At 50.3% G+C, this 17,976-nt stretch overlaps 1 protein-coding gene across 1 annotated transcript in view; it reads right to left on the reverse strand.

The window, feature by feature from the left end:
- The window catches only part of Nipal3 (NIPA like domain containing 3), a 37,100-nt gene that overhangs the window by 11,111 nt on the left and 8,013 nt on the right, over positions 1–17,976 (reverse strand). Inside the window, exons 3-9 of the mRNA XM_028759913.1 lie at positions 15,794–15,862; positions 12,689–12,860; positions 10,717–10,776; positions 7,447–7,592; positions 5,361–5,457; positions 2,343–2,478; positions 662–750 (exon numbers count right to left, since the gene is read on the reverse strand). Coding sequence (XP_028615746.1) covers positions 662–750; positions 2,343–2,478; positions 5,361–5,457; positions 7,447–7,592; positions 10,717–10,776; positions 12,689–12,860; positions 15,794–15,862 — 769 coding nt within the window. The remainder of the gene's footprint in view (positions 1–661; positions 751–2,342; positions 2,479–5,360; positions 5,458–7,446; positions 7,593–10,716; positions 10,777–12,688; positions 12,861–15,793; positions 15,863–17,976) is intronic.

The raw sequence follows: 17,976 nt of genomic DNA on the forward strand, positions 1-17,976 counted from the left end.
ACATCATATATGCTTCCAGTCACATCATATATGCTTCCAGTCACATCTGTCATTAACCACAGTTCACAATCATTTTCCTGCCTTAGCTTCCCAAGTGCTGGGATCACAGGCTCAAGTCACCATCCCTGCTTGGTTGGCTTCTTCCTTCATCTTCTTCCCCATCCCACTTTTCTTTTGGACAGAGTCTCATGAAGCCTAGGCTGGCCTCAAACTCCTTATTAGACGACCCCGGACTTCTCATTCTCCTGTTTCTACCTCCCGAGTGCTGGATGTCAGGCATGCACAGCTAGACCTGGTTACTCAGCTTGGAAGATGGATGCCAGAGGTTTGTGTGCACAAGCACTCTACCAACGGAACCCAGCCCCAGCCAAAACTGCTGAGGAAGCCCTAGCCACGGACCCACAAGCAGGAGGACCAGGGGCTGTTTGCATGTACATGTTGCAGTTCTAGAAGGAGGTGTTTAATGAGTGTAAAACTGAGCCTCAGAGAATTCCCTGAGCCCCACAGTTGGCATATGTCTACTCGGTGGCATGCCTCCATGTCTAAATTCCACACCCTCCACGGAAGCCCAGGGCGGAACCAGACAGCAGAATCAGTTGAACGGTAGCTCCCACCCACTCCCTGGGCAGGAGACAGAATCCCAATAAAGGGCTACTCTTACCTGCTGTGATGGCCACTGTGGTGGACAGGATGTAGCCTACACTGGCGATCAAGGAGGAGTCATAGATCTGAGAGGCCTGACTCAGAAATCTGCAACACACAGGCACTTGGGTCAGTGGACCGAGAGGAAGAAGAGAGAAACTTGGGAATGTGAGGTAAGGCACAGGAGTTTCTAGGTCTGTAAGAATGGCCTCTCCTTATTACGGGGTACCGTGTATCCCAAGATCTGGAGTCTGTACCTGGCCCACAGACAGGCCTGCCTGTGGTGTGCCTCTGGCTGTGTGGCTCTGGCCACTGCTGTACCCTTCTCATTCCTGACCCCCACCTCACAGAACAGAGCTGCCTCTGGGTCCACACATCCCAGGGCTCTCTCCTAACGCCTGTCCCATCCAGAACAAAATTGTAATTTTTTAAATATTAGAAACATACTTTAGTGGTTACTGCAATAAACGGGAGAAAGGGGAAGTCAGCACTGTTCCTAATCTCTATGTCTGTGACAGACACCACCTTCATGTGGGAACCCATCCTGTCCTCTCTCTGTTGACATTCCAGTTGGCGCTGCAACAGCGACCCACACAAACGCTAACCACTCAGCTAACCATCTGTGCATGGGCTAAGTCCCCGAGAGCTGGAAGAAGGACAGCAGCTCTGGGTGCTGGGGGGCAGGGGCTGTCTTGGACTGGGAGACCAGAAGGTCCTGAGAGGTGGCAGGAGCCCCTGGTTGCCTGCGTCACCCTGATTCTCACAGCATGGAGCTGTGGACTGGGCAGGGATTCCCTGTGGAAGTGCAGTAATGGTATTGGGAGGCTAAAAGTCATAAAACACTAGTGACCAAGCTGATGCTGTGTGGACACCACGAGTGGGCCACTTCAGGCAGACCTGTGGGTCTCAGAGAGTGAAGCTGAGACCCAGAAAAGCCCAGTAGGACTAGAGGAGCAGGTACAGCGGGGCCAGCCTGGGAGCCTGATGTCTGGGTCTGGCTCTCTCAACCTGTCACTTCTGAGCTCCGTCTGCCTCATCTGCAGCCTGGGACAGACAACACCATTTCTGTCCCCTCTCCCCTCCAGAAGGTGCTGTGAGCACAGGTGAATGGAAGATGGGCCTCACCGCCAGCAGCAGCTACTGCTACCGTCCTCGAGGTCAGGCAGCTGGGATGCCGCGGCCAGGCCAGAGCTCGGAGCCTGACTTCAGCTGGCTCAGCTTCGCTCACTGCCTTGAGACCATCAGGTTGACTCAAGTGGTCACCTACACTGTTCACGGAGTGCCACTGGCACAACTCTGAGGGGACAGGATATAAGCCTCAGGACTATAGAGCTTCACATCACCCGGGTCCAGAGGGAGAAAAGAGTACGCACTCTTCTCCCTGTGAGGACCAGGGATAGAGTTCTCGAGGATGAGAAATGGCAGCTTGTCCTTCGAAGCAGTCAAGATCGTGCCTCTAAGGTGACCACAAGGATTCTCAAGTCCCCACAGGGCATATGACAGGGAGTGAGGCTGCTCCTCATACTTTGAAGTAGAAGGCACATTCAGGGCAGGGAGGGGGAGGGGCAGCTCAGTCTCCTCCCTGACCTTCGTCCCAGGAGCTCCACCCAGATGCTAAACTGGCTACCTGTATGTTCTGTCTCCCCTGTAACTTTAGAACTGGTCAGAATTAGGCCCAGAGTGGAGGAAACACAACTCACGTGGCCTGATAGATGGCAGTGGCCACCATACACACAAACATCACGTAGAAGATGGGGTAGTCCAGCTGCAGGTTGCCTTGGATGGACAGCACCAGCATTCCTGCCACGGCCTTGACTGTCACCACCGTCATGGAACCTGTGAAGGGCAAACGAGGGTGTGGGAGGCCTCAGGAGAATGTAAGGAGTCAGATCGTGAATGGACCTGGGGACAGAGGCGGAGGCTCACGGAGATCCCCTGGGAAGAAGTCACCATTGAAGAGGTCTACCTTGCCCATGACTCCCATGTCTGGGCGGACAAGTCAAAGGAAGGGAAGTGCCCACAGCTATTTCCAAATGTCACCTGACTATACCTTACTAGGCAATGAGTTCAGGTCTCTGTCCCCAGACCATGGCAGGGAATGGGACACAAATTTCCCCGAGTATCACTTGATGATAATCTCAGGAAAACAGGTAAGGAAAGAAGTCAGGAATTGGGACTTCATAACCCTCAGTCACATGTACTTGTTTGTTTGTTTGTTTTTTGTTTCTCCGTGTAGCCCTGGCTGTCCAGGAACTCTGTAGACCAGGCTGGCCTTGAACTCAGAGATCTGCCCGTCTCTGCCTCCCAAGTGCTGGGATTAAAGGCCTGCATTGCTCTCCACCCCTCCCCACTTTTTTTTTTTTCTTTTGGTTAGGGGCTGGAGAGATGGCCCAGTGGTGAAGAGCACAGACTGCTCTTCTACAGGACCTGAGTTCAATTCCCAGCTCCCACATGACAGCTCACAACCTTGTTTAAGTCCAGATCTGGGGGGTGTGATGCTCTCTTTTGGCCTTCATAGCAATCCTACACACGTGGGGTGGGTTTTTTCTTCTTCTTTTTTTTAGTGTTTCTCCTTTGTTTGTTTGTTTGCTTTTGGTGACAGAGTTTCTTACTGACCCTGGAGCTCATTACTTTGGCTAGACTGGCTGACTAGTGAGTAGCAGTGATGCTCCTGCCTCTGCTCCTGCCTCCACCTCCCTAGTGCCAGGACTACAGGGGTACACCCTGTGCCTGGCTTTTTACGTGGTGCTGGTTCAAACTCAGGTCCTCAAGCACTGTATTGTCTGAATCGACTCCCCAGCCCCTTCCGTATATTTCTTCACTCCCAGAAATCTCTAGTGTTCTGTAGCCTTATACATATGCAAATTCACATCCAACGGTCTTTACTTGCTTCAAAATTATAGCTATGTAAGAATATGATTATATTATAGCCACACACATTATGTGGTATAAAACACGCACAGGAAATATAACAGGATGCTAAGGTGGAAGGAAGATGGTGTTTTCTATTAGTCATCTATGACTGTTGTGACTGCCATACTACGGAGACCCATTGCTGACTTCAACATGGCTTCAGCTTGCAAAGTGTCACATCTGCCAAACTGGAGTTAGGAGAAACAAAGGAGGGCTGAACTGCTTTGCCTCCTCTTTCTGCCAACTGAGTCATTGGCTTTCTCGTGCCAACCATACGGCACACAGTGCCTCCTGGGACCCTCAGCTAGTGCACTAGTTTGTGGGCACCAGCAGCCATTGATGACAGGTACTCATCACCACGCTGTCCGTGTCACCAAACAGCAGATGGGCCATGAAGGAAGAGATGATGATGATCTGGGTCCTAACCACCAAAACCGAAGTCAAAAGGAACGGGGAACAGCTTAGGATGCAACATGGGAACACCTAAGAACGTTTTGTTGAAACAAGCCAATTATAAAAAGGCCTCATAGAGCCAGGGGTGCACCTACCACCCCAGGAATTAGGAGGCCAAGGCAGGAGGATTGAGAGTTCGAGGCTAGCTGTCTACAAAAGAAGATTAAAAAAAAAAGAAAAGAAAAGAAAGAAAAGAAGAAGGAAGACAAAAAGGGAGCTAGATCAGAAGTTCAAGGTGGCAGCAGAGGGATTTCAAGTCAGCCTAGGCTACCAGAGACCACACCTCAATACAAAGAACCATGCTAGGATGTAATTCCACCTATGGAATTTATAAGATTCACAAAGGTGCATTTATACACAGAAGGTAGGTTAGTGGTTGCCTGAGGCTAGGGAGAGGGGATAAGAGCCACCAGTACGGAGTCCAGGGGTTACTTTAGGGGTGAAAATGTTCTCGGATTAGAGTGTGCAAGTCTGTGGCTATAGTGAAGTGAGTGTGCAAGTCTGTGGCTATAGTGAAGTGAGTGTGGAAGTCTGTGGCTATAGTGAAGTGAGTGTGCAAGTCTGTGGCTATAGTGAAGTGAGTGTGCAAGTCTGTGGCTATAGTGAAGTGAGTGTGGAAGTCTGTAGCTATAGTGAAGTGAGTGTGCAAGTCTGTGGCTATAGTGAAGTGCATACATCGGCTTACCTTGAGTAGAGGAACCCTGTGGCATATGAATTCTATTTCTATATAAAGCTGTTTCAAGAAGTAGCCCAAATAATTCCAGCCAGTGACAGATATCTGAGTGGTTTGGGGGCCCTGTCCCCAAGGTGGGATTGGGGGAATAGCACATGTGGCCACCTCTGCCTGTATCAGCTAGCTTTCCACACAACCTTTGTGTATTTTTATTGTCCGCTGTGTAGTGCTATGTAAAGGAGAGTCACCAGACAGCCGTGGGGCTAAGAGGAAGTGGGGTCCTTCTCCTGCTCTGTTGGGCACTGGGTGACACGTGGCATCATGTCTCAGCCTGGGGACCATCTTCCCACTCATCACTCATCCCGTTAAAATAAAGAAAATCTGTCTGCTCTGGCTCCATTCCTGCCCTCTGTCCATATCACCCTTTGGTAGTGCTTCTGGACAGCTCAGGGGTTTCTCTGAGGTGACCTCTGACCTCACCTATCTCACCCTGCGTCCTCCCTCCTCCTGTTGGGTCACTGCCCACACTCACGTGGCTCTTGACCCCGTCTATGTCTGCTTACATTTATCTTGCTGCAGACAGCCCTCTCTGAGTCCCCCCTTTGGACTTCAAGTCTGGAGACTTGTCTGTAGCCAGAGCCTACAGCCCCATGAACCCCATGATCCAGACACTGCTTACCAAGCAGGGCCACCAGGAGGAGAATCACAACGATGCTGTTGGCATTCTTCTCCTTGTAGAAGTACAGCAGCAGACAGAACAGGATGATCGCCACCAGCTGCGGAGGACATCGGTGACCCAAGCATTTAGTTGGGGATTCAGTGTGTGTCCCCCGGCCCAACTGAGCCCCGAGTATGTGTGGCTGGGTAGAGAAAGAGGAAGGCACCTGTTGGGCCCACTGGCACACTTAGGATGGAGGCTGTGGTAGGAGGGTTGAGAGTTCAAGGTCGGCCTGGACTGCATGGTGAGTTCAAGGCCAGCCTGGGTAACATAGGTCTCAGAATAACAAAGTGCAAAGTTGTTTTGTGCAGACAGATGGCAGAGCATGTTTTAATACATTCCTGGCCCTGGGGTCTATACCGAGCACCAAACAAACCAAACCAAACCAACAAAAGAAGCAAAATGCCACCCCAGAATGACACACTCACTCCAGGAGCCATTTGGTCAAGTAACAGGTGTACATTCTTTGTCACCAAGCCTCAGGTGGGCACAGCTCCCAGCGTAGATAGAGGAGTGCAAGATCCGGGTGTGGTGGTCCATGCCCGTAATCCTGGGACTCGGGAGGATTTTGAGTTGTAGGCTAGCCTGGGCTATGTGGTGAGACTGAGTGAGACCAGGAGATTCAGGCTGTAGTTGCATCTGTCTCTAAATTGCTGATGTGACCATGGGCAAGTCTAAACATCCCCAAACCTCTGCTATGTTCTCTGCACAGTAGAGAGGACTCCATTTACAGAGAAACAGTGCTACGCTGGGTGAACTCTTCCCATAGGCCAGACACCGTGCTCAGCACAGCCACCATGTACAGCTCCTTCCACATACGAAGTGTGAGGCGGGGGGCATCACAACCCACCTGAGCACCCAGTCTAAGGGCCCATGTTCTTCCCCAATGGACCATGTCGTATGGGGCTGGAAGCATAAAGCCCTGCATGACAAAGATGCTTCAGCAACAGAAACTTTCTAGGAGCTAATTTAAGCTTGCAGTTTGAGGTCTACCTGCCTATCATCACCCATGTGCTCTTTCTACCCCGCTGCCTTCAAAAGCCTAGATGCATCCCGCTAAGGAAAACATAGCACCCAGCACCCAGAAATGCTAAGGCAGGAAACTATAATAATGGCTCAACTCCCTTGCCAGCCTCAAACCCAAACTAAAGTCCATTCTTTCCCCCAAACTATTGGGAGAATACCAGCAAATGAGTATTCCAAGGTGAGAGAGATTTTAGCTGGAGGCCATTAACTCCAAGTCTTCCATGTCCGCTGGGTCCTGCTCTTGGTCCCAGTGGGTATGTCTTACCTCGCTGTTACAGGCTGCTGTCAGTCTGCAAGCTAGCCTCGTGTTAGGGTGGAGTTATACAGGATTCCCCATGATTACTGGTAGACACCCAATCAGCTATACCCAGACTGACACAGTGACATTCCAGAGACCGTGTGTGCGTGTGTGCGTGTGTGTGTGCGTGTGTGTGTGTGTGTGTGTGTGTGTAACTCCTCAGTTTTCAGCTGTTGCCTGAAATAATGACTCTTCATGTCTCACCAGTGAGGCAGGTAGAGCAAGACCTTAAGGCCAGCCTGGGTTACACAGCAAGTTTAAAGGTAGCCTGGACAACTTAGTAAGTTCCTGGTTTAAAATTTAAGAAGTAAAAAAGTGGCCCAGGGGTGTAGCTCATCAGGAAAAGCTGCCTAGCATGTGTGAATCCCTAGGTTTCATCTCTAGTACCAGAAAAAAAAAAAAAGATAAAATTAGGTGCATGTTGGATATAGAAAGACAAAGCAGAAATAAAATGCTCATCATAATTTCATCTCCCAGAGACAACTACCCAGAAATTGTTTTGCTACCTGCCTTTTGTAGACACAGGTTGTGCACACACCTTCACAGCCCTCTGAAGACCCAAGGCTGGCAGATGTGGTGCCAGGATGTCATGTGAACCAAGCATGTGCCCGTAAGCTCAGTGGTCATCCTGTGCCTCAGTGATCCCAACCGTGGGGCCCCTCCTGTGGTCCAGTGACCGGGACTTGACTCCTGCCCAGGCGGAAGGATGGCACCTTCACTTACCATGTACAGGAGAAAAGGCCAGCTCACAAGGTGCCGGGCGATGTTCTCGCCTGTCATTTTCTCATGACTATTGGGTGCAAATGTCACTAGCAGGTAGGTGCCCACGATCGCCAAACCGCAGCCAACGAAGGATAAGATGTAGCGCCCTGTGGGGAAGCAGGGAGGGTAGTCAGAGGCTCAGGCATGGGCCAGGCGCATAGAAGAGCTTTTAGCAAGTCAGGGCCGCCTTGGCCTGTGTGCTGGCTACTTTTAGGTCCACTTGACACAAGCGAGAGTCATCTGAAGTGAGGGAACCTCAATTGAGAAAATGCCTCAGTACGATCAGTCTGTAGACAAGCCTGTAGGCATTTTCTTCATTGGAGATTGACAGGGAGGGCCCAGCCCATTGGGAGTGGGGCCAGGCCTGGGCTCATGGTTCTATAAGAAAGCAGGCTGAACAGAGAGCAGGGCAGTTAGCAGCACTACAGAGTCCTGGTGTCTTCGGAGGTCAGAGGGCATCAGATTTCCTGGAACTGGAGTTATAGACAGTTGTGAGCCGCCATGTAGGTGCTGAGGATCGAACCCAAGTCCTCTACAAGAACACCAGTGTTGGTGATTGTCTGTGTGTGTGTATGTGTGTGTGTGTGTTTTGCCTTCACGGAGTTACATATGGTTGTGAGCTGTCACGTGGGTGCTTAGATCCAATCCCAGGTCCTCTGCAAGAGCAGCCAGTGCTCTTAGCCACTGAGCCACCTCTCCAGTCCATTGTTTTAAGATGTATTTTTATTTATGCGTATGTGCCTGTATTTGTACACCACCTGTATGAAATCACAGGTATGTGACATCATGCCTGGAGTATTTTTATAATGTTATTGGAGGAGGTACATCAGGGCCCCTTCACACATGCAAATCATGAACTTTGTGTACATTCATTCCTTTAAATGCCATTCTAAAAATCTTATAACCAGCTGTGGTGGCGCACGCCTTTAATCCCAGCACTTGGGAGGCAGAGGCAGGCATATTTCTGAGTTCAAGGCCAGCCTGGTCTACAGACTGAGTTCCATGCTAGCCAGGGCTACACAGACAGAACCTATCTTAGAAAACCAACCAAACCCAAACCAACAAAACTTAACAAAACTCTGATGAAGGCTGACATGTGTATGCACACAGGAAGTGCTAGAAGGATTCTCAAAATGAGCAGGGGGACCACACCCATGTCCCCAGCACCCAAGACAGGAAAGGAGACATCAGCCCCAATTCCCTCAGCCTGACACAGGGTAGCACGCCCCTCTTTGAGCAACACGGAGGTGTCGACTGCTTTGGCTTTTTATAGACAAGGACCTGTGCGGTCTCGTTGGTCACTCAGCAGGTATCTGTGAGGCCCATCTGTGTCCTGTGACAACTGGGCTCATTCACTCCTAACCTGCCTAGCAGTGGCCCATGGACAGCGACCTGTGTCCACTGTACCACTGCTGGGCACTGTCTGTAGCCTTGGCTTGTATAGACTATGCTGCTGTGGCCGCTCCTGTCTGTACAGCTCTACTAGGTATAACATATGCACTGAAACCCTGGCCCGCCAGGTAGGTGATGTTTGGTTTGGTGGTTACTGTGACATGGCTTTCTACAAGTGCCTGGGATCACTTACAGTATCTGGTAGGCAGCGGTCCCCAACCTTCCTAATGCTGCGACCCTTGATATACAGTTCCTCACGTTGTAGGTGACCCCCAGTCGTAAAATTATTTCATTGCTACTTAATATTCTAATTTTGCTACTGTTATGGATTATAATGTGAATATCTGACATGCGGGCTATCTGATATGTGACCCCTGTGAAGGGGTCGTTTGACCCCACAGGTTGAGAACCGTGGTGTAAGGGTTCTGTTTGTGTTCTTGGTTACTCTTAGTGTTTTGTAGCCATTCTGGGGGTGGCAGGGGGAGACTGTGTTCACTTTTTGGGTTTTCAGTATTGGGAGTGTAACCCAGAACCTAGAGCACTGGGCAAGCTCTCCCGCTCTCCCACCGAGCCATACCCGCAGCCCCTGCACAGTGGCTCTTACGTGCATTTTACAGGGAAGTTCCAACCTAGAACCCCTTTGTGGGCAAGCTAAGAAGGAAATGAAAACTCCCAAAGCAAACTTCAAAGAGCAAAGGGTAACTTATTTTTTTTTTTTTTTTTTTTTGGTTTTTCAAGACAGGGTTTCTCTGTTTAGCTCTGGCTGTCCTGGAACTCACTCGATAGACCAGGCTGGCCTCGAACTCAGAAATCCGCCTGCCTCTGCCTCCCAAGTGCTGGGATTAAAGGCGCATGCCACCACTGCCTGGCAAAGGGTAACTTTTAAGAGGGACTTCGTCCCTTTCCAACCCGCTACTTAGCCTACTTATTAGGAGCAGCCTCAGGGCTGTTGTTAGTCTGCCCAGAGGCTGGTTGGGGACCATCAATGGGACCCAGGACAGAGTGGAGGGTAAGAGACCTATGCCTCTTCCCTGGTGTCCTGTCATATTCCAATGGGGAAGGTCCAGCTTAGACCTGGCTAGCACACACTGTACTCACATTAGACTAGAGTTCCCTGAGAGCAGCGCTCCATGGTCCCTACTGCTACACCCTACGGCACAGTGTGAATGGTTTCCAGGGGAGGGACCTCAGTTAACAACACTAAACCCCTCATCTATGGGGTCCATGTTTCTCAGTTGGTCAGGATTATCTATAAAAAAATTAAACATGGAGACTTTCATCTTTTTTTTCCTCCCTTCTGTGCTTCTAAATAGTGTGAGACAATACTTCCCTTGACTCTGTAACCCAGATGTTACCCTGGGGCTTGGGGACCAGGCCCGGGTCTAGCTGAGCTGAGGGATATTTTGGGGGACTATGAGCAGGTTCCTTGGGCTGCGAGCTCAAATTCAGCTCACAATGAACTAAGGGTTTCTGGCTTCTAGGTTTGATGCCCTTGGATTTAAAACTCCATGGTGTGTGTCTGTGTGTGTGTGTGTGTGTGTGTGTGTGTGTGTGTGCTTGCGCGCGCTCGCATGTGCGTGCCTGTCACTGGGTTTTTCTAAGTCTCCAACAACGAAGGCCCAGTCAGTATTGACTGCAGAGAATGTGGGAAGGATAACTTTCAACTGGGCCACAGACAATTCTGATGCGTGGCTGGGCTTGGGTTATTTAACATGACATCCCAGGAACATGGAGCCCAGAAGGGAGTGGGGGTGGGTGGGCAGGGCATCTCTCCATGGAGGGGGCGGGAGGGTGGAGGGGGCGGGAGGGTGGAGGGTAGGGGCTCCATCAGAGACTTACTCACAAAGTCCTTAGGTTTCCATTTTTCCTTGATGAATATGATTCCGATGATGGCGCTTGCTGGAAAAAGCCAAGCACAGATAAGAGAAGTGAGGCTGTTGCCAGGCAGAGGGCGCCTCTCACCCACACTCTCCGGGTGGCTCTAACACATGTTCTGCATGTTCCCTAGAGACCTTTAGAAAGTGCTCTCCTTCAGCCTAAGCCACTCCATCTGGGAGAGGGAACCTTCCAGAGCCTTCTGTGGGAGCTCTCATAAGCCAGGGCCCTGGGCTGAGAGGCCCCACTGTGCAAGAGATAACTTACATGTGTGACTTTTGGCATTACTGGCAGTCTTATCTGATAAATGGGGATACTGAGGCAAAGGGGGTGAAGCTGGTAATGAAAAGGGAAGATGTGAACTCAGGACTGTGGGGGTTGGAGCTTTTCTTCTTCCACCGTATCCTCCCTCTCCCATGATGCTTGTCCCTCCCTGACTGCTGCAGGGATGCAGCTTTCAACTCCTGTGATCGTCCCACTGGGCAAGCCTGGTAGCCACTGTGAATGACTCTATTACTAGCCCAGCTCTGTCTCTGCTGGCTGGGTAACCCTGGGTAAGTCACCTCCCGAGTGGCAGTCTTCTATGAGAAGGTGTTCTGGGTCTGGCTGCATCCTATTCTGCCACACGCTCATGTAGCCACTGGTGTCACACTGAGCAGATACACCTACACCATGCAGCTCAGCACTCTGAGAGAGGAGCCCTTCTCTCCGGTCTCAGTGACCACGCCCATCACCACCTTCCTCTCCGCTTCCCTTCCCACTCCAGAACCGGTCCACAAACCCCACTGACAACGACTACTGCTCTGAGTTATAGGACAATAAGATTCTACATGAAAATCACTTATCACAGTAATGACTCATAATGAAAACAATTCTTGTTACTGAACAGTGAGTGACAGAAAGCTCACAGGTGGCCAATGGATGAACTGCTACTGTGTTAAATTTATTTCTTACTGGGTGGCCTCAAAGAACCCCTTAAAATCTGGTGGCTGACAACCCCCCCAATTTTGCCATAATTTACCCTACTTATTTATTTATTGTGGCAATGGGGTTCAAAACCACACCCATCCCTGGCCTCCAAGCTTGAAGAATTTGGTTACTTATTTGAAAGCAAAGACTCCTATACACAGTGTTGGCCCCTCAGTCACATACGCCTGCCTCACTGTGAAGGAAGGCCCCAAGGGGTCCTTGGAGACCCCAGCAACAGGCAGAACAGAGACAAGGATGTAACTCTATCAATGGGGCTGGGTGGGGCCTGAATTCAGGAAGTAATCCAGAAGAACACAGAGGAAGGTGGGGATGGCCAAAGGACTTGCCTTAACTAGAAACATTCAAACCACCTTAGAAAAAGACACTGGAAAAAGAGAAAAATACTGGTCCAGCCTAGTAGCTAATCTGCAAAGCAATTTCCCAGCATGCATAAGGACCTAGGATTCATCCTCAACACTTAAAGAAGATACTGGGTGGGAAAAACTCAGCTCTGCTTATGGAGACTGTCAGGTTACCAGCCCTGCTCAACAAAGGAGGCTCTTCTAATAGCAATTCCGAAATCAAATCGCGTTCCCCACTTTGCCAATTTCTTATAATTGGTAGTGACAGCTTGCAGAACAGAGGATTCTGAGCTCCTCCTAGGCTGGCTGGAAGGAGAGTTACAAACTGATTAATGAACGATGTCTTCCCTGAGCCCAGAAGGAGCAGTTACCACCTTGTGTCATACACAGGCCCTCTCTTCAGTGAAGAGGACCTTTGAGTTCAAGGAGGACTAAGATACCAAGATTCTCTGCTTTCCTGTGAGCAGGAGGCAGCCAGACTGGCCTCGAACTCACAGAGACACCCCCCCCCCTCATCTCTGCCTCCCAAGTGCTGAGATTAAAGGCAGGTGCTGCAATGGCGGGCCCGAGAGTAGGTTCTGGGTGACGAGAAGGTTGGGGCTTACCTATCACAGAGACAGCACTGAGAGGGACGATGAGTGACAGTGGCGCGAAGGCGTAGGAGGCAAACACACCCAGTTCCCCCAGCAGTAGCAGGAGCAGCCCCAGCCACCATGTCTTGGTCTTGAAGTAGGCCCGGGGATCCTTGGAGCCTGCCAGGCGGATGTGGCAGTATTTCTATAAGTTCAAGAAGGAATGCAATTTGAACAGAGGTTTCTAGGAAATGAAAGGCTCTGCTGAAGGAGTCCAAGCTGACACTCCACCTTTAAAAAGTATATATGTGGGTCTGAGTGGGGTTTAGGGGACATGTGGGTAGGACCTTGAAATGGAGCTTTGTGTGTGTGTGTGTCTGTGTGTGTATGCGTGTGTGTGAGCACGTGCAGTCACATGTATGTGGATATGTATGTATATGTGTGGAGGGGATACATGTTCATAGGTATGTGGGTGTACACACACATTTGTATGTGTTTGTGTGTGAGTGTGGGGTGGGGACCAGGGAAAACAATCTTTTGTCATGGTTTTTGAGACAGAGTGACTCAGTGGTCTGGGTGTAACAAGTAGGCTCAGCTGGCTTGCCAGTGAGTTCCAGCCAGCCACTCATCTGTGGATTACAAATGCATGCCACCACAATGGGTTGGTTTTACATGGGTTCTAGGGATTGAATTTAGGTCCGCACGCCTACAAGGCTAGACTTTACCCAGTAAGCTATCTCTCCAGCCCCAGCCCCCCCTCCCAATCATGTAGCCCAAGAAGATCCTGAAAGTTCAATCCTTAGGTCCATAGAGATGACTCAGCGCATATGTTGCTTTTACAGAGAAGCTGTGTTTAGTTCCCAGCACCCACGTGGTAGCTGATAAACAACCCGGAACTCTAGTTCTGGGAGGTACGGTTCCCTCTCCTGACAGTCACAGGCACCAGGCAAACACGTGGTACACAGACATGAAGACAAACACTCGCAAGCACAAAAATAAAGAAATCTAAAAAAAGAGAAAAGAAATACCTATCTACCTGCCTGTGCCTCATGAATGCTGGGATTCCAGGCAGGAGCCACCGTGCTGCCTGGGTTAGAAACAAGCAGCCCTAAGTCACTCCACAGGTGAACTGCAGTCCAGGTCTAAGGTCCCTGCTTCTGCTGGGCCCTTGGGTTGACCTCCTGCTGGCTGCCATCCCCAGGAATCTCTGCATTTGGATGCTCGGTGGGATGGTGGATAACAGGGAGCCTGCCTTCCTAGAGTAGATAAGAGGCTCCAGCATGAACTAACGTTCTTTTCTTCTGGAAATATGAACTTGGGACACAGAAACTGAGACTGTAACTGAAGAAGATGGAAAGAAGAACTTGGGGGCTATAGACTACAGGGGAACACAGGGATGCTCAGGGAGACTGGTCTGGGGAGAAGAAAATAAACCAGACCAGCGGCTCAGACATCACATGGCTGAAACACAGACTCTTCCACAGCACACAGCTGAGGACACAGCAGCCCTAGTCCTGACCCAGAAGGAGGCAGCTCATGGCTTTTAGAAGCAGGGGACATATGGTGCATTATGGCCTTTCTCAGGGTTAGCAGTGCCAGGTCTATGACTCGGCTTTCCAGAAGCAGCCCCAGAGACCTGGGAAGTATACGTGGGAGATGATTCCAGAAGGTATAAGTGAGGGAAGGAGAGGGGAGGCAGGCAGGCAGGCAGGCTAACCAATGAGGGCTGTGCTGATGAGACTTAGTCCTTAAGGTTCCTGGGACTTGGGGCCTTGGAGAACCTCTGAGAAATCTAATGGAGATCATTTACTCACTGACTCCTGTTGCTACCTACCAAAGTGGCCACCAGCATGGGGACACTCCTGTCTCCTGGGACACAGGTGTATCAGGTCTCTGGACCTCAAGGGAAGCTCTTCAAGCACAGCTGTGGTCACTATCAGGTTGGGTGCTGTGGGGGCTCTACAGTAACTGCTACAGCCTCTCTCCCTGAGTCTTGAAGCAAGGACAGTATGAGAATCAGAACTGAAGGTGACAACACCATGACAGTCCCCGCAGAGGAGGCTTAGGGCAGTGTGAGACAAGACCAGGGCCTGTCATTAGGGTACCACTCCACAGCTTAGAGAGAGACTCTCTTGCATGCTGTATGGAAGCATCACCTGTCAATCACAAGCTGATGGCCTATTAGCTGAGGCAGGAAATAGAAGGTGGGACATCCAGCAGAGAGAGGGAGAGGATTCTGGAAAAGAGTCAAGAATGGGAGGATTTGCCACGTGGACTTGAAGGAAGCTGGACATATGAAACTAGGAGAGGTAACCAGCCATGTGGCAGATGTAGAATAAACAGGTTATGTAAGTTATGAGCTAGTCGGGGAACGAGCCAAAGCTTATGGGATAGGCATTTATTCATAAATAATTAAGTCTCGGAGTTGTTATTTTGGGAACTGGATGCAGGTAGAAAATCCCAAGCCTACAACAGCTTGAGAGACAGGATTGAGCAGGGAGAGGACATTATTAGTGGAGTGTCTGCTGTGTAAGCATGTGACCTGAGTCTGGATCCCCACCATCCGTGTAAAAAGCCAGGCATGGCAGTAGGTGCCTGGAATCCCACACTAGGGAGACAGAAACAGAAAGTGCTTTGTGCTATCACTGAGCTCCAGGCTCAATGAAAGACCTTGTGTCAGAAAAATCCGGTGGGGCAGGAGAGACAACTCAGCAGCTAAGGGTTAGTGCCACTCTGCCAGAGGACCCAACCTAGGATCTCTCCATCCACATCAGGTACTGCGAAAAACTCCAGCTCCAGGGTAACTGGATGATTCTGTAGGCACCTGTGTTCATGGGCACACAGCCATACTCTGACACACATAACTCAAAAGTAAAACAAATCTCACAAAAGAAATAAGGTGGCGAGCAAGTGAGAAAGGTGCCCACACATAGCGCACATACATACATATAGCACACATGCGCACATATAAGGAACCCTGGAGGTTCTGACCTATGGGATCCTGATGGGGAGATGGAGGGGGAGTAGACAGAGACTGTGGAGACGTTCAGGGAATAGACAGGACCCCCAGAGAGTGGACAGCAGACCTGGCTCACCTGCTGTTCCTCTGCCAGGGACAGCCCTGCATCTGAGACTCACCTGCAGGTTAAGGGCGATGCTGACCACAAGGTGCCCGAAAATCGCCAAGAGTGCGCCAATCAAGTTTTCCTAGAAGGAAGGGTCACGGAACAGACATGAGTGGCAACTTAAACCAAGGAGTTCTGGGACATATATGATACCCAACAGTCTACCCCCAAACAAAACTGAACAAGGTTCACACTCCCCACCCCTGCCTCTACCTGAACCTGGAACGTTGCTACTTACATGTCACCCAGCTGCAGATTTATAGATTTGCAGGGCACTGGCCTGAGTTGGCTACATTCAGAAAGAACCATCTTTGGTTGTTTTTGTCTTGGTGACTGGAGCAGGCCTAAACCTACCCTGCTGACTCCTGAGATCCACTGATCTGCCACCATCTTGTACAGAAAGGCGATACGTAGACACCAGTGCAGATGAGGGAAACTCAGGCTGGGGCTTCTGCCATCACCGTCTCGCCAGAGGAGCCTTAGCATCCTCTGATGGTTCAGGAAGAGCCTCTCAACTAGCCAGCTCCCCTGGGGATGCTTCAGTCATTTCATCAACAAAAAACCCTCATTTACATCTCTCTATCCATAAGACACTGGTTCCTTGGCATGGTATTGTTTTTTTTTTAAAGTTAAAAAAAAATCCCCGGGCGGTGGTGGCACATGCCTTTAATCCCAGCACTTGGGAGGCAGAGGCAGGCAGATTTCTGAGTTCGAGAGTTGGAGACTAGCCTGGTCTACAGAGTGAGTTCCAGGACACCCAGGGCTACACAGAGAAACCCTGTCGCGAAAAAAAAAAACAAGAAAAAAAAATCAGTCAACACATATTTATTATGGAATAATTAGGAAACACAGGGAACAAAAATGACAGTAAGAGGAGGTGTGACGGCCACAGCTGTGACCCCAGCACTTAGGAGGCAGAGGCAGAGGATCAGGAGTTCAAGGTCATCCTAGGAGCTTACTGTAGACAACCAAACCCTGGGTCTGGAGAGGTGGCTTCGGGGTTAAGTGTGCACAGTGCCCTCCCAGGGGATCTGAACTCACTTTCCAGCGTCTGTGTGAGGCAGCTCACAACTGCCTGTTGTTCTAGCTCTGGGAGATTTGAAGCCTCTGCCCTACCCCCCAAAGCACTTATGTGCCCAGTGGACTGTGAAAGTATTTCTGTCTCAGGCACAGTGAACTCATCATTTTGAAAAGGTCAGCAGGTAGGTACCCTGGCAACCCAAGCTACAGCCTTAGCCCCAGATGACCTTTTTAAATTTTCATGTATGTTTATGTACACGGATATTTTGCGTGAATGTATGTACGTGCACCACATGCACACCTAGTGCACAGGCAGGGGTGGAGGTAGGTGGGGGGGGGGGGTGTTGGGTTGGGGTGGGCACCAGATCCCCAAGAACTAGAGTTATCGACAGTCCTCTGCAAGAACAACAAGCGTTCTTAACTGCTGAGCCATCTTCCCAGTCCCCCATCTGACTAATTTGACCGAACAAACACGGTAATTCCATATGGTTCAGCTTGTAACTGAACCAGTATTACTTGCAGAGACCATGTCACTCTTTGATGCCTTGTTGACCGATACAACAGGGCTGCTGAGAAGGCCCTGTTTTATGCCAAGTGGAAGCTAAGAGCTAAGAAGGGGAAAGCCTCCTGCCACACAGACAAGCCAACACTGCTTCAGGGAGGGCTGATGAGAAGGTTCTGATGGGGGAGGGGTCAAAAAACTCACAAGGACAAACTGCAACCAGTGTGAGCACCAGAACACCTCACAGTTAGGGGTTCCGTGAGTCAAGGCTCATTCACAGGGTGCTCACATGTGACAACAGGCCCCACCCCCCACATTCCCTTTGGGTTGTGGACAACCAGAGGAGAGCTGGGCCTGGTGGGGGACACACCTGTGATCTCAGCATTGGGGAAGTGAGCCACGCCCTCTCCTTGGTTACACCGTGAGTTCAAGACTAGCTTGGGCTACATAGCAAGACCTTATCCTAAAAAAAAATCAAAACCTACGGGGCTGGAGGGATAGCTCAGTGGTTCTTAGGGTTCTTGTAGAGGACTCCAGTTCCAGAGATCCAACACCTCTCTGAGAACTTTTGAGCACACATGGTGCACATATATATATAGACAGACAGACAGACAGACACACACACCACACACAGACACAGACACCCAAACACACATGGCATGCGCAAATATACA

The sequence above is a fragment of the Grammomys surdaster genome, unplaced genomic scaffold, assembly GCF_004785775.1.
Source record: "Grammomys surdaster isolate TR1022 unplaced genomic scaffold, NIH_TR_1.0 126313, whole genome shotgun sequence".
Taxonomy (NCBI): Eukaryota; Metazoa; Chordata; class Mammalia; order Rodentia; family Muridae; genus Grammomys; species Grammomys surdaster.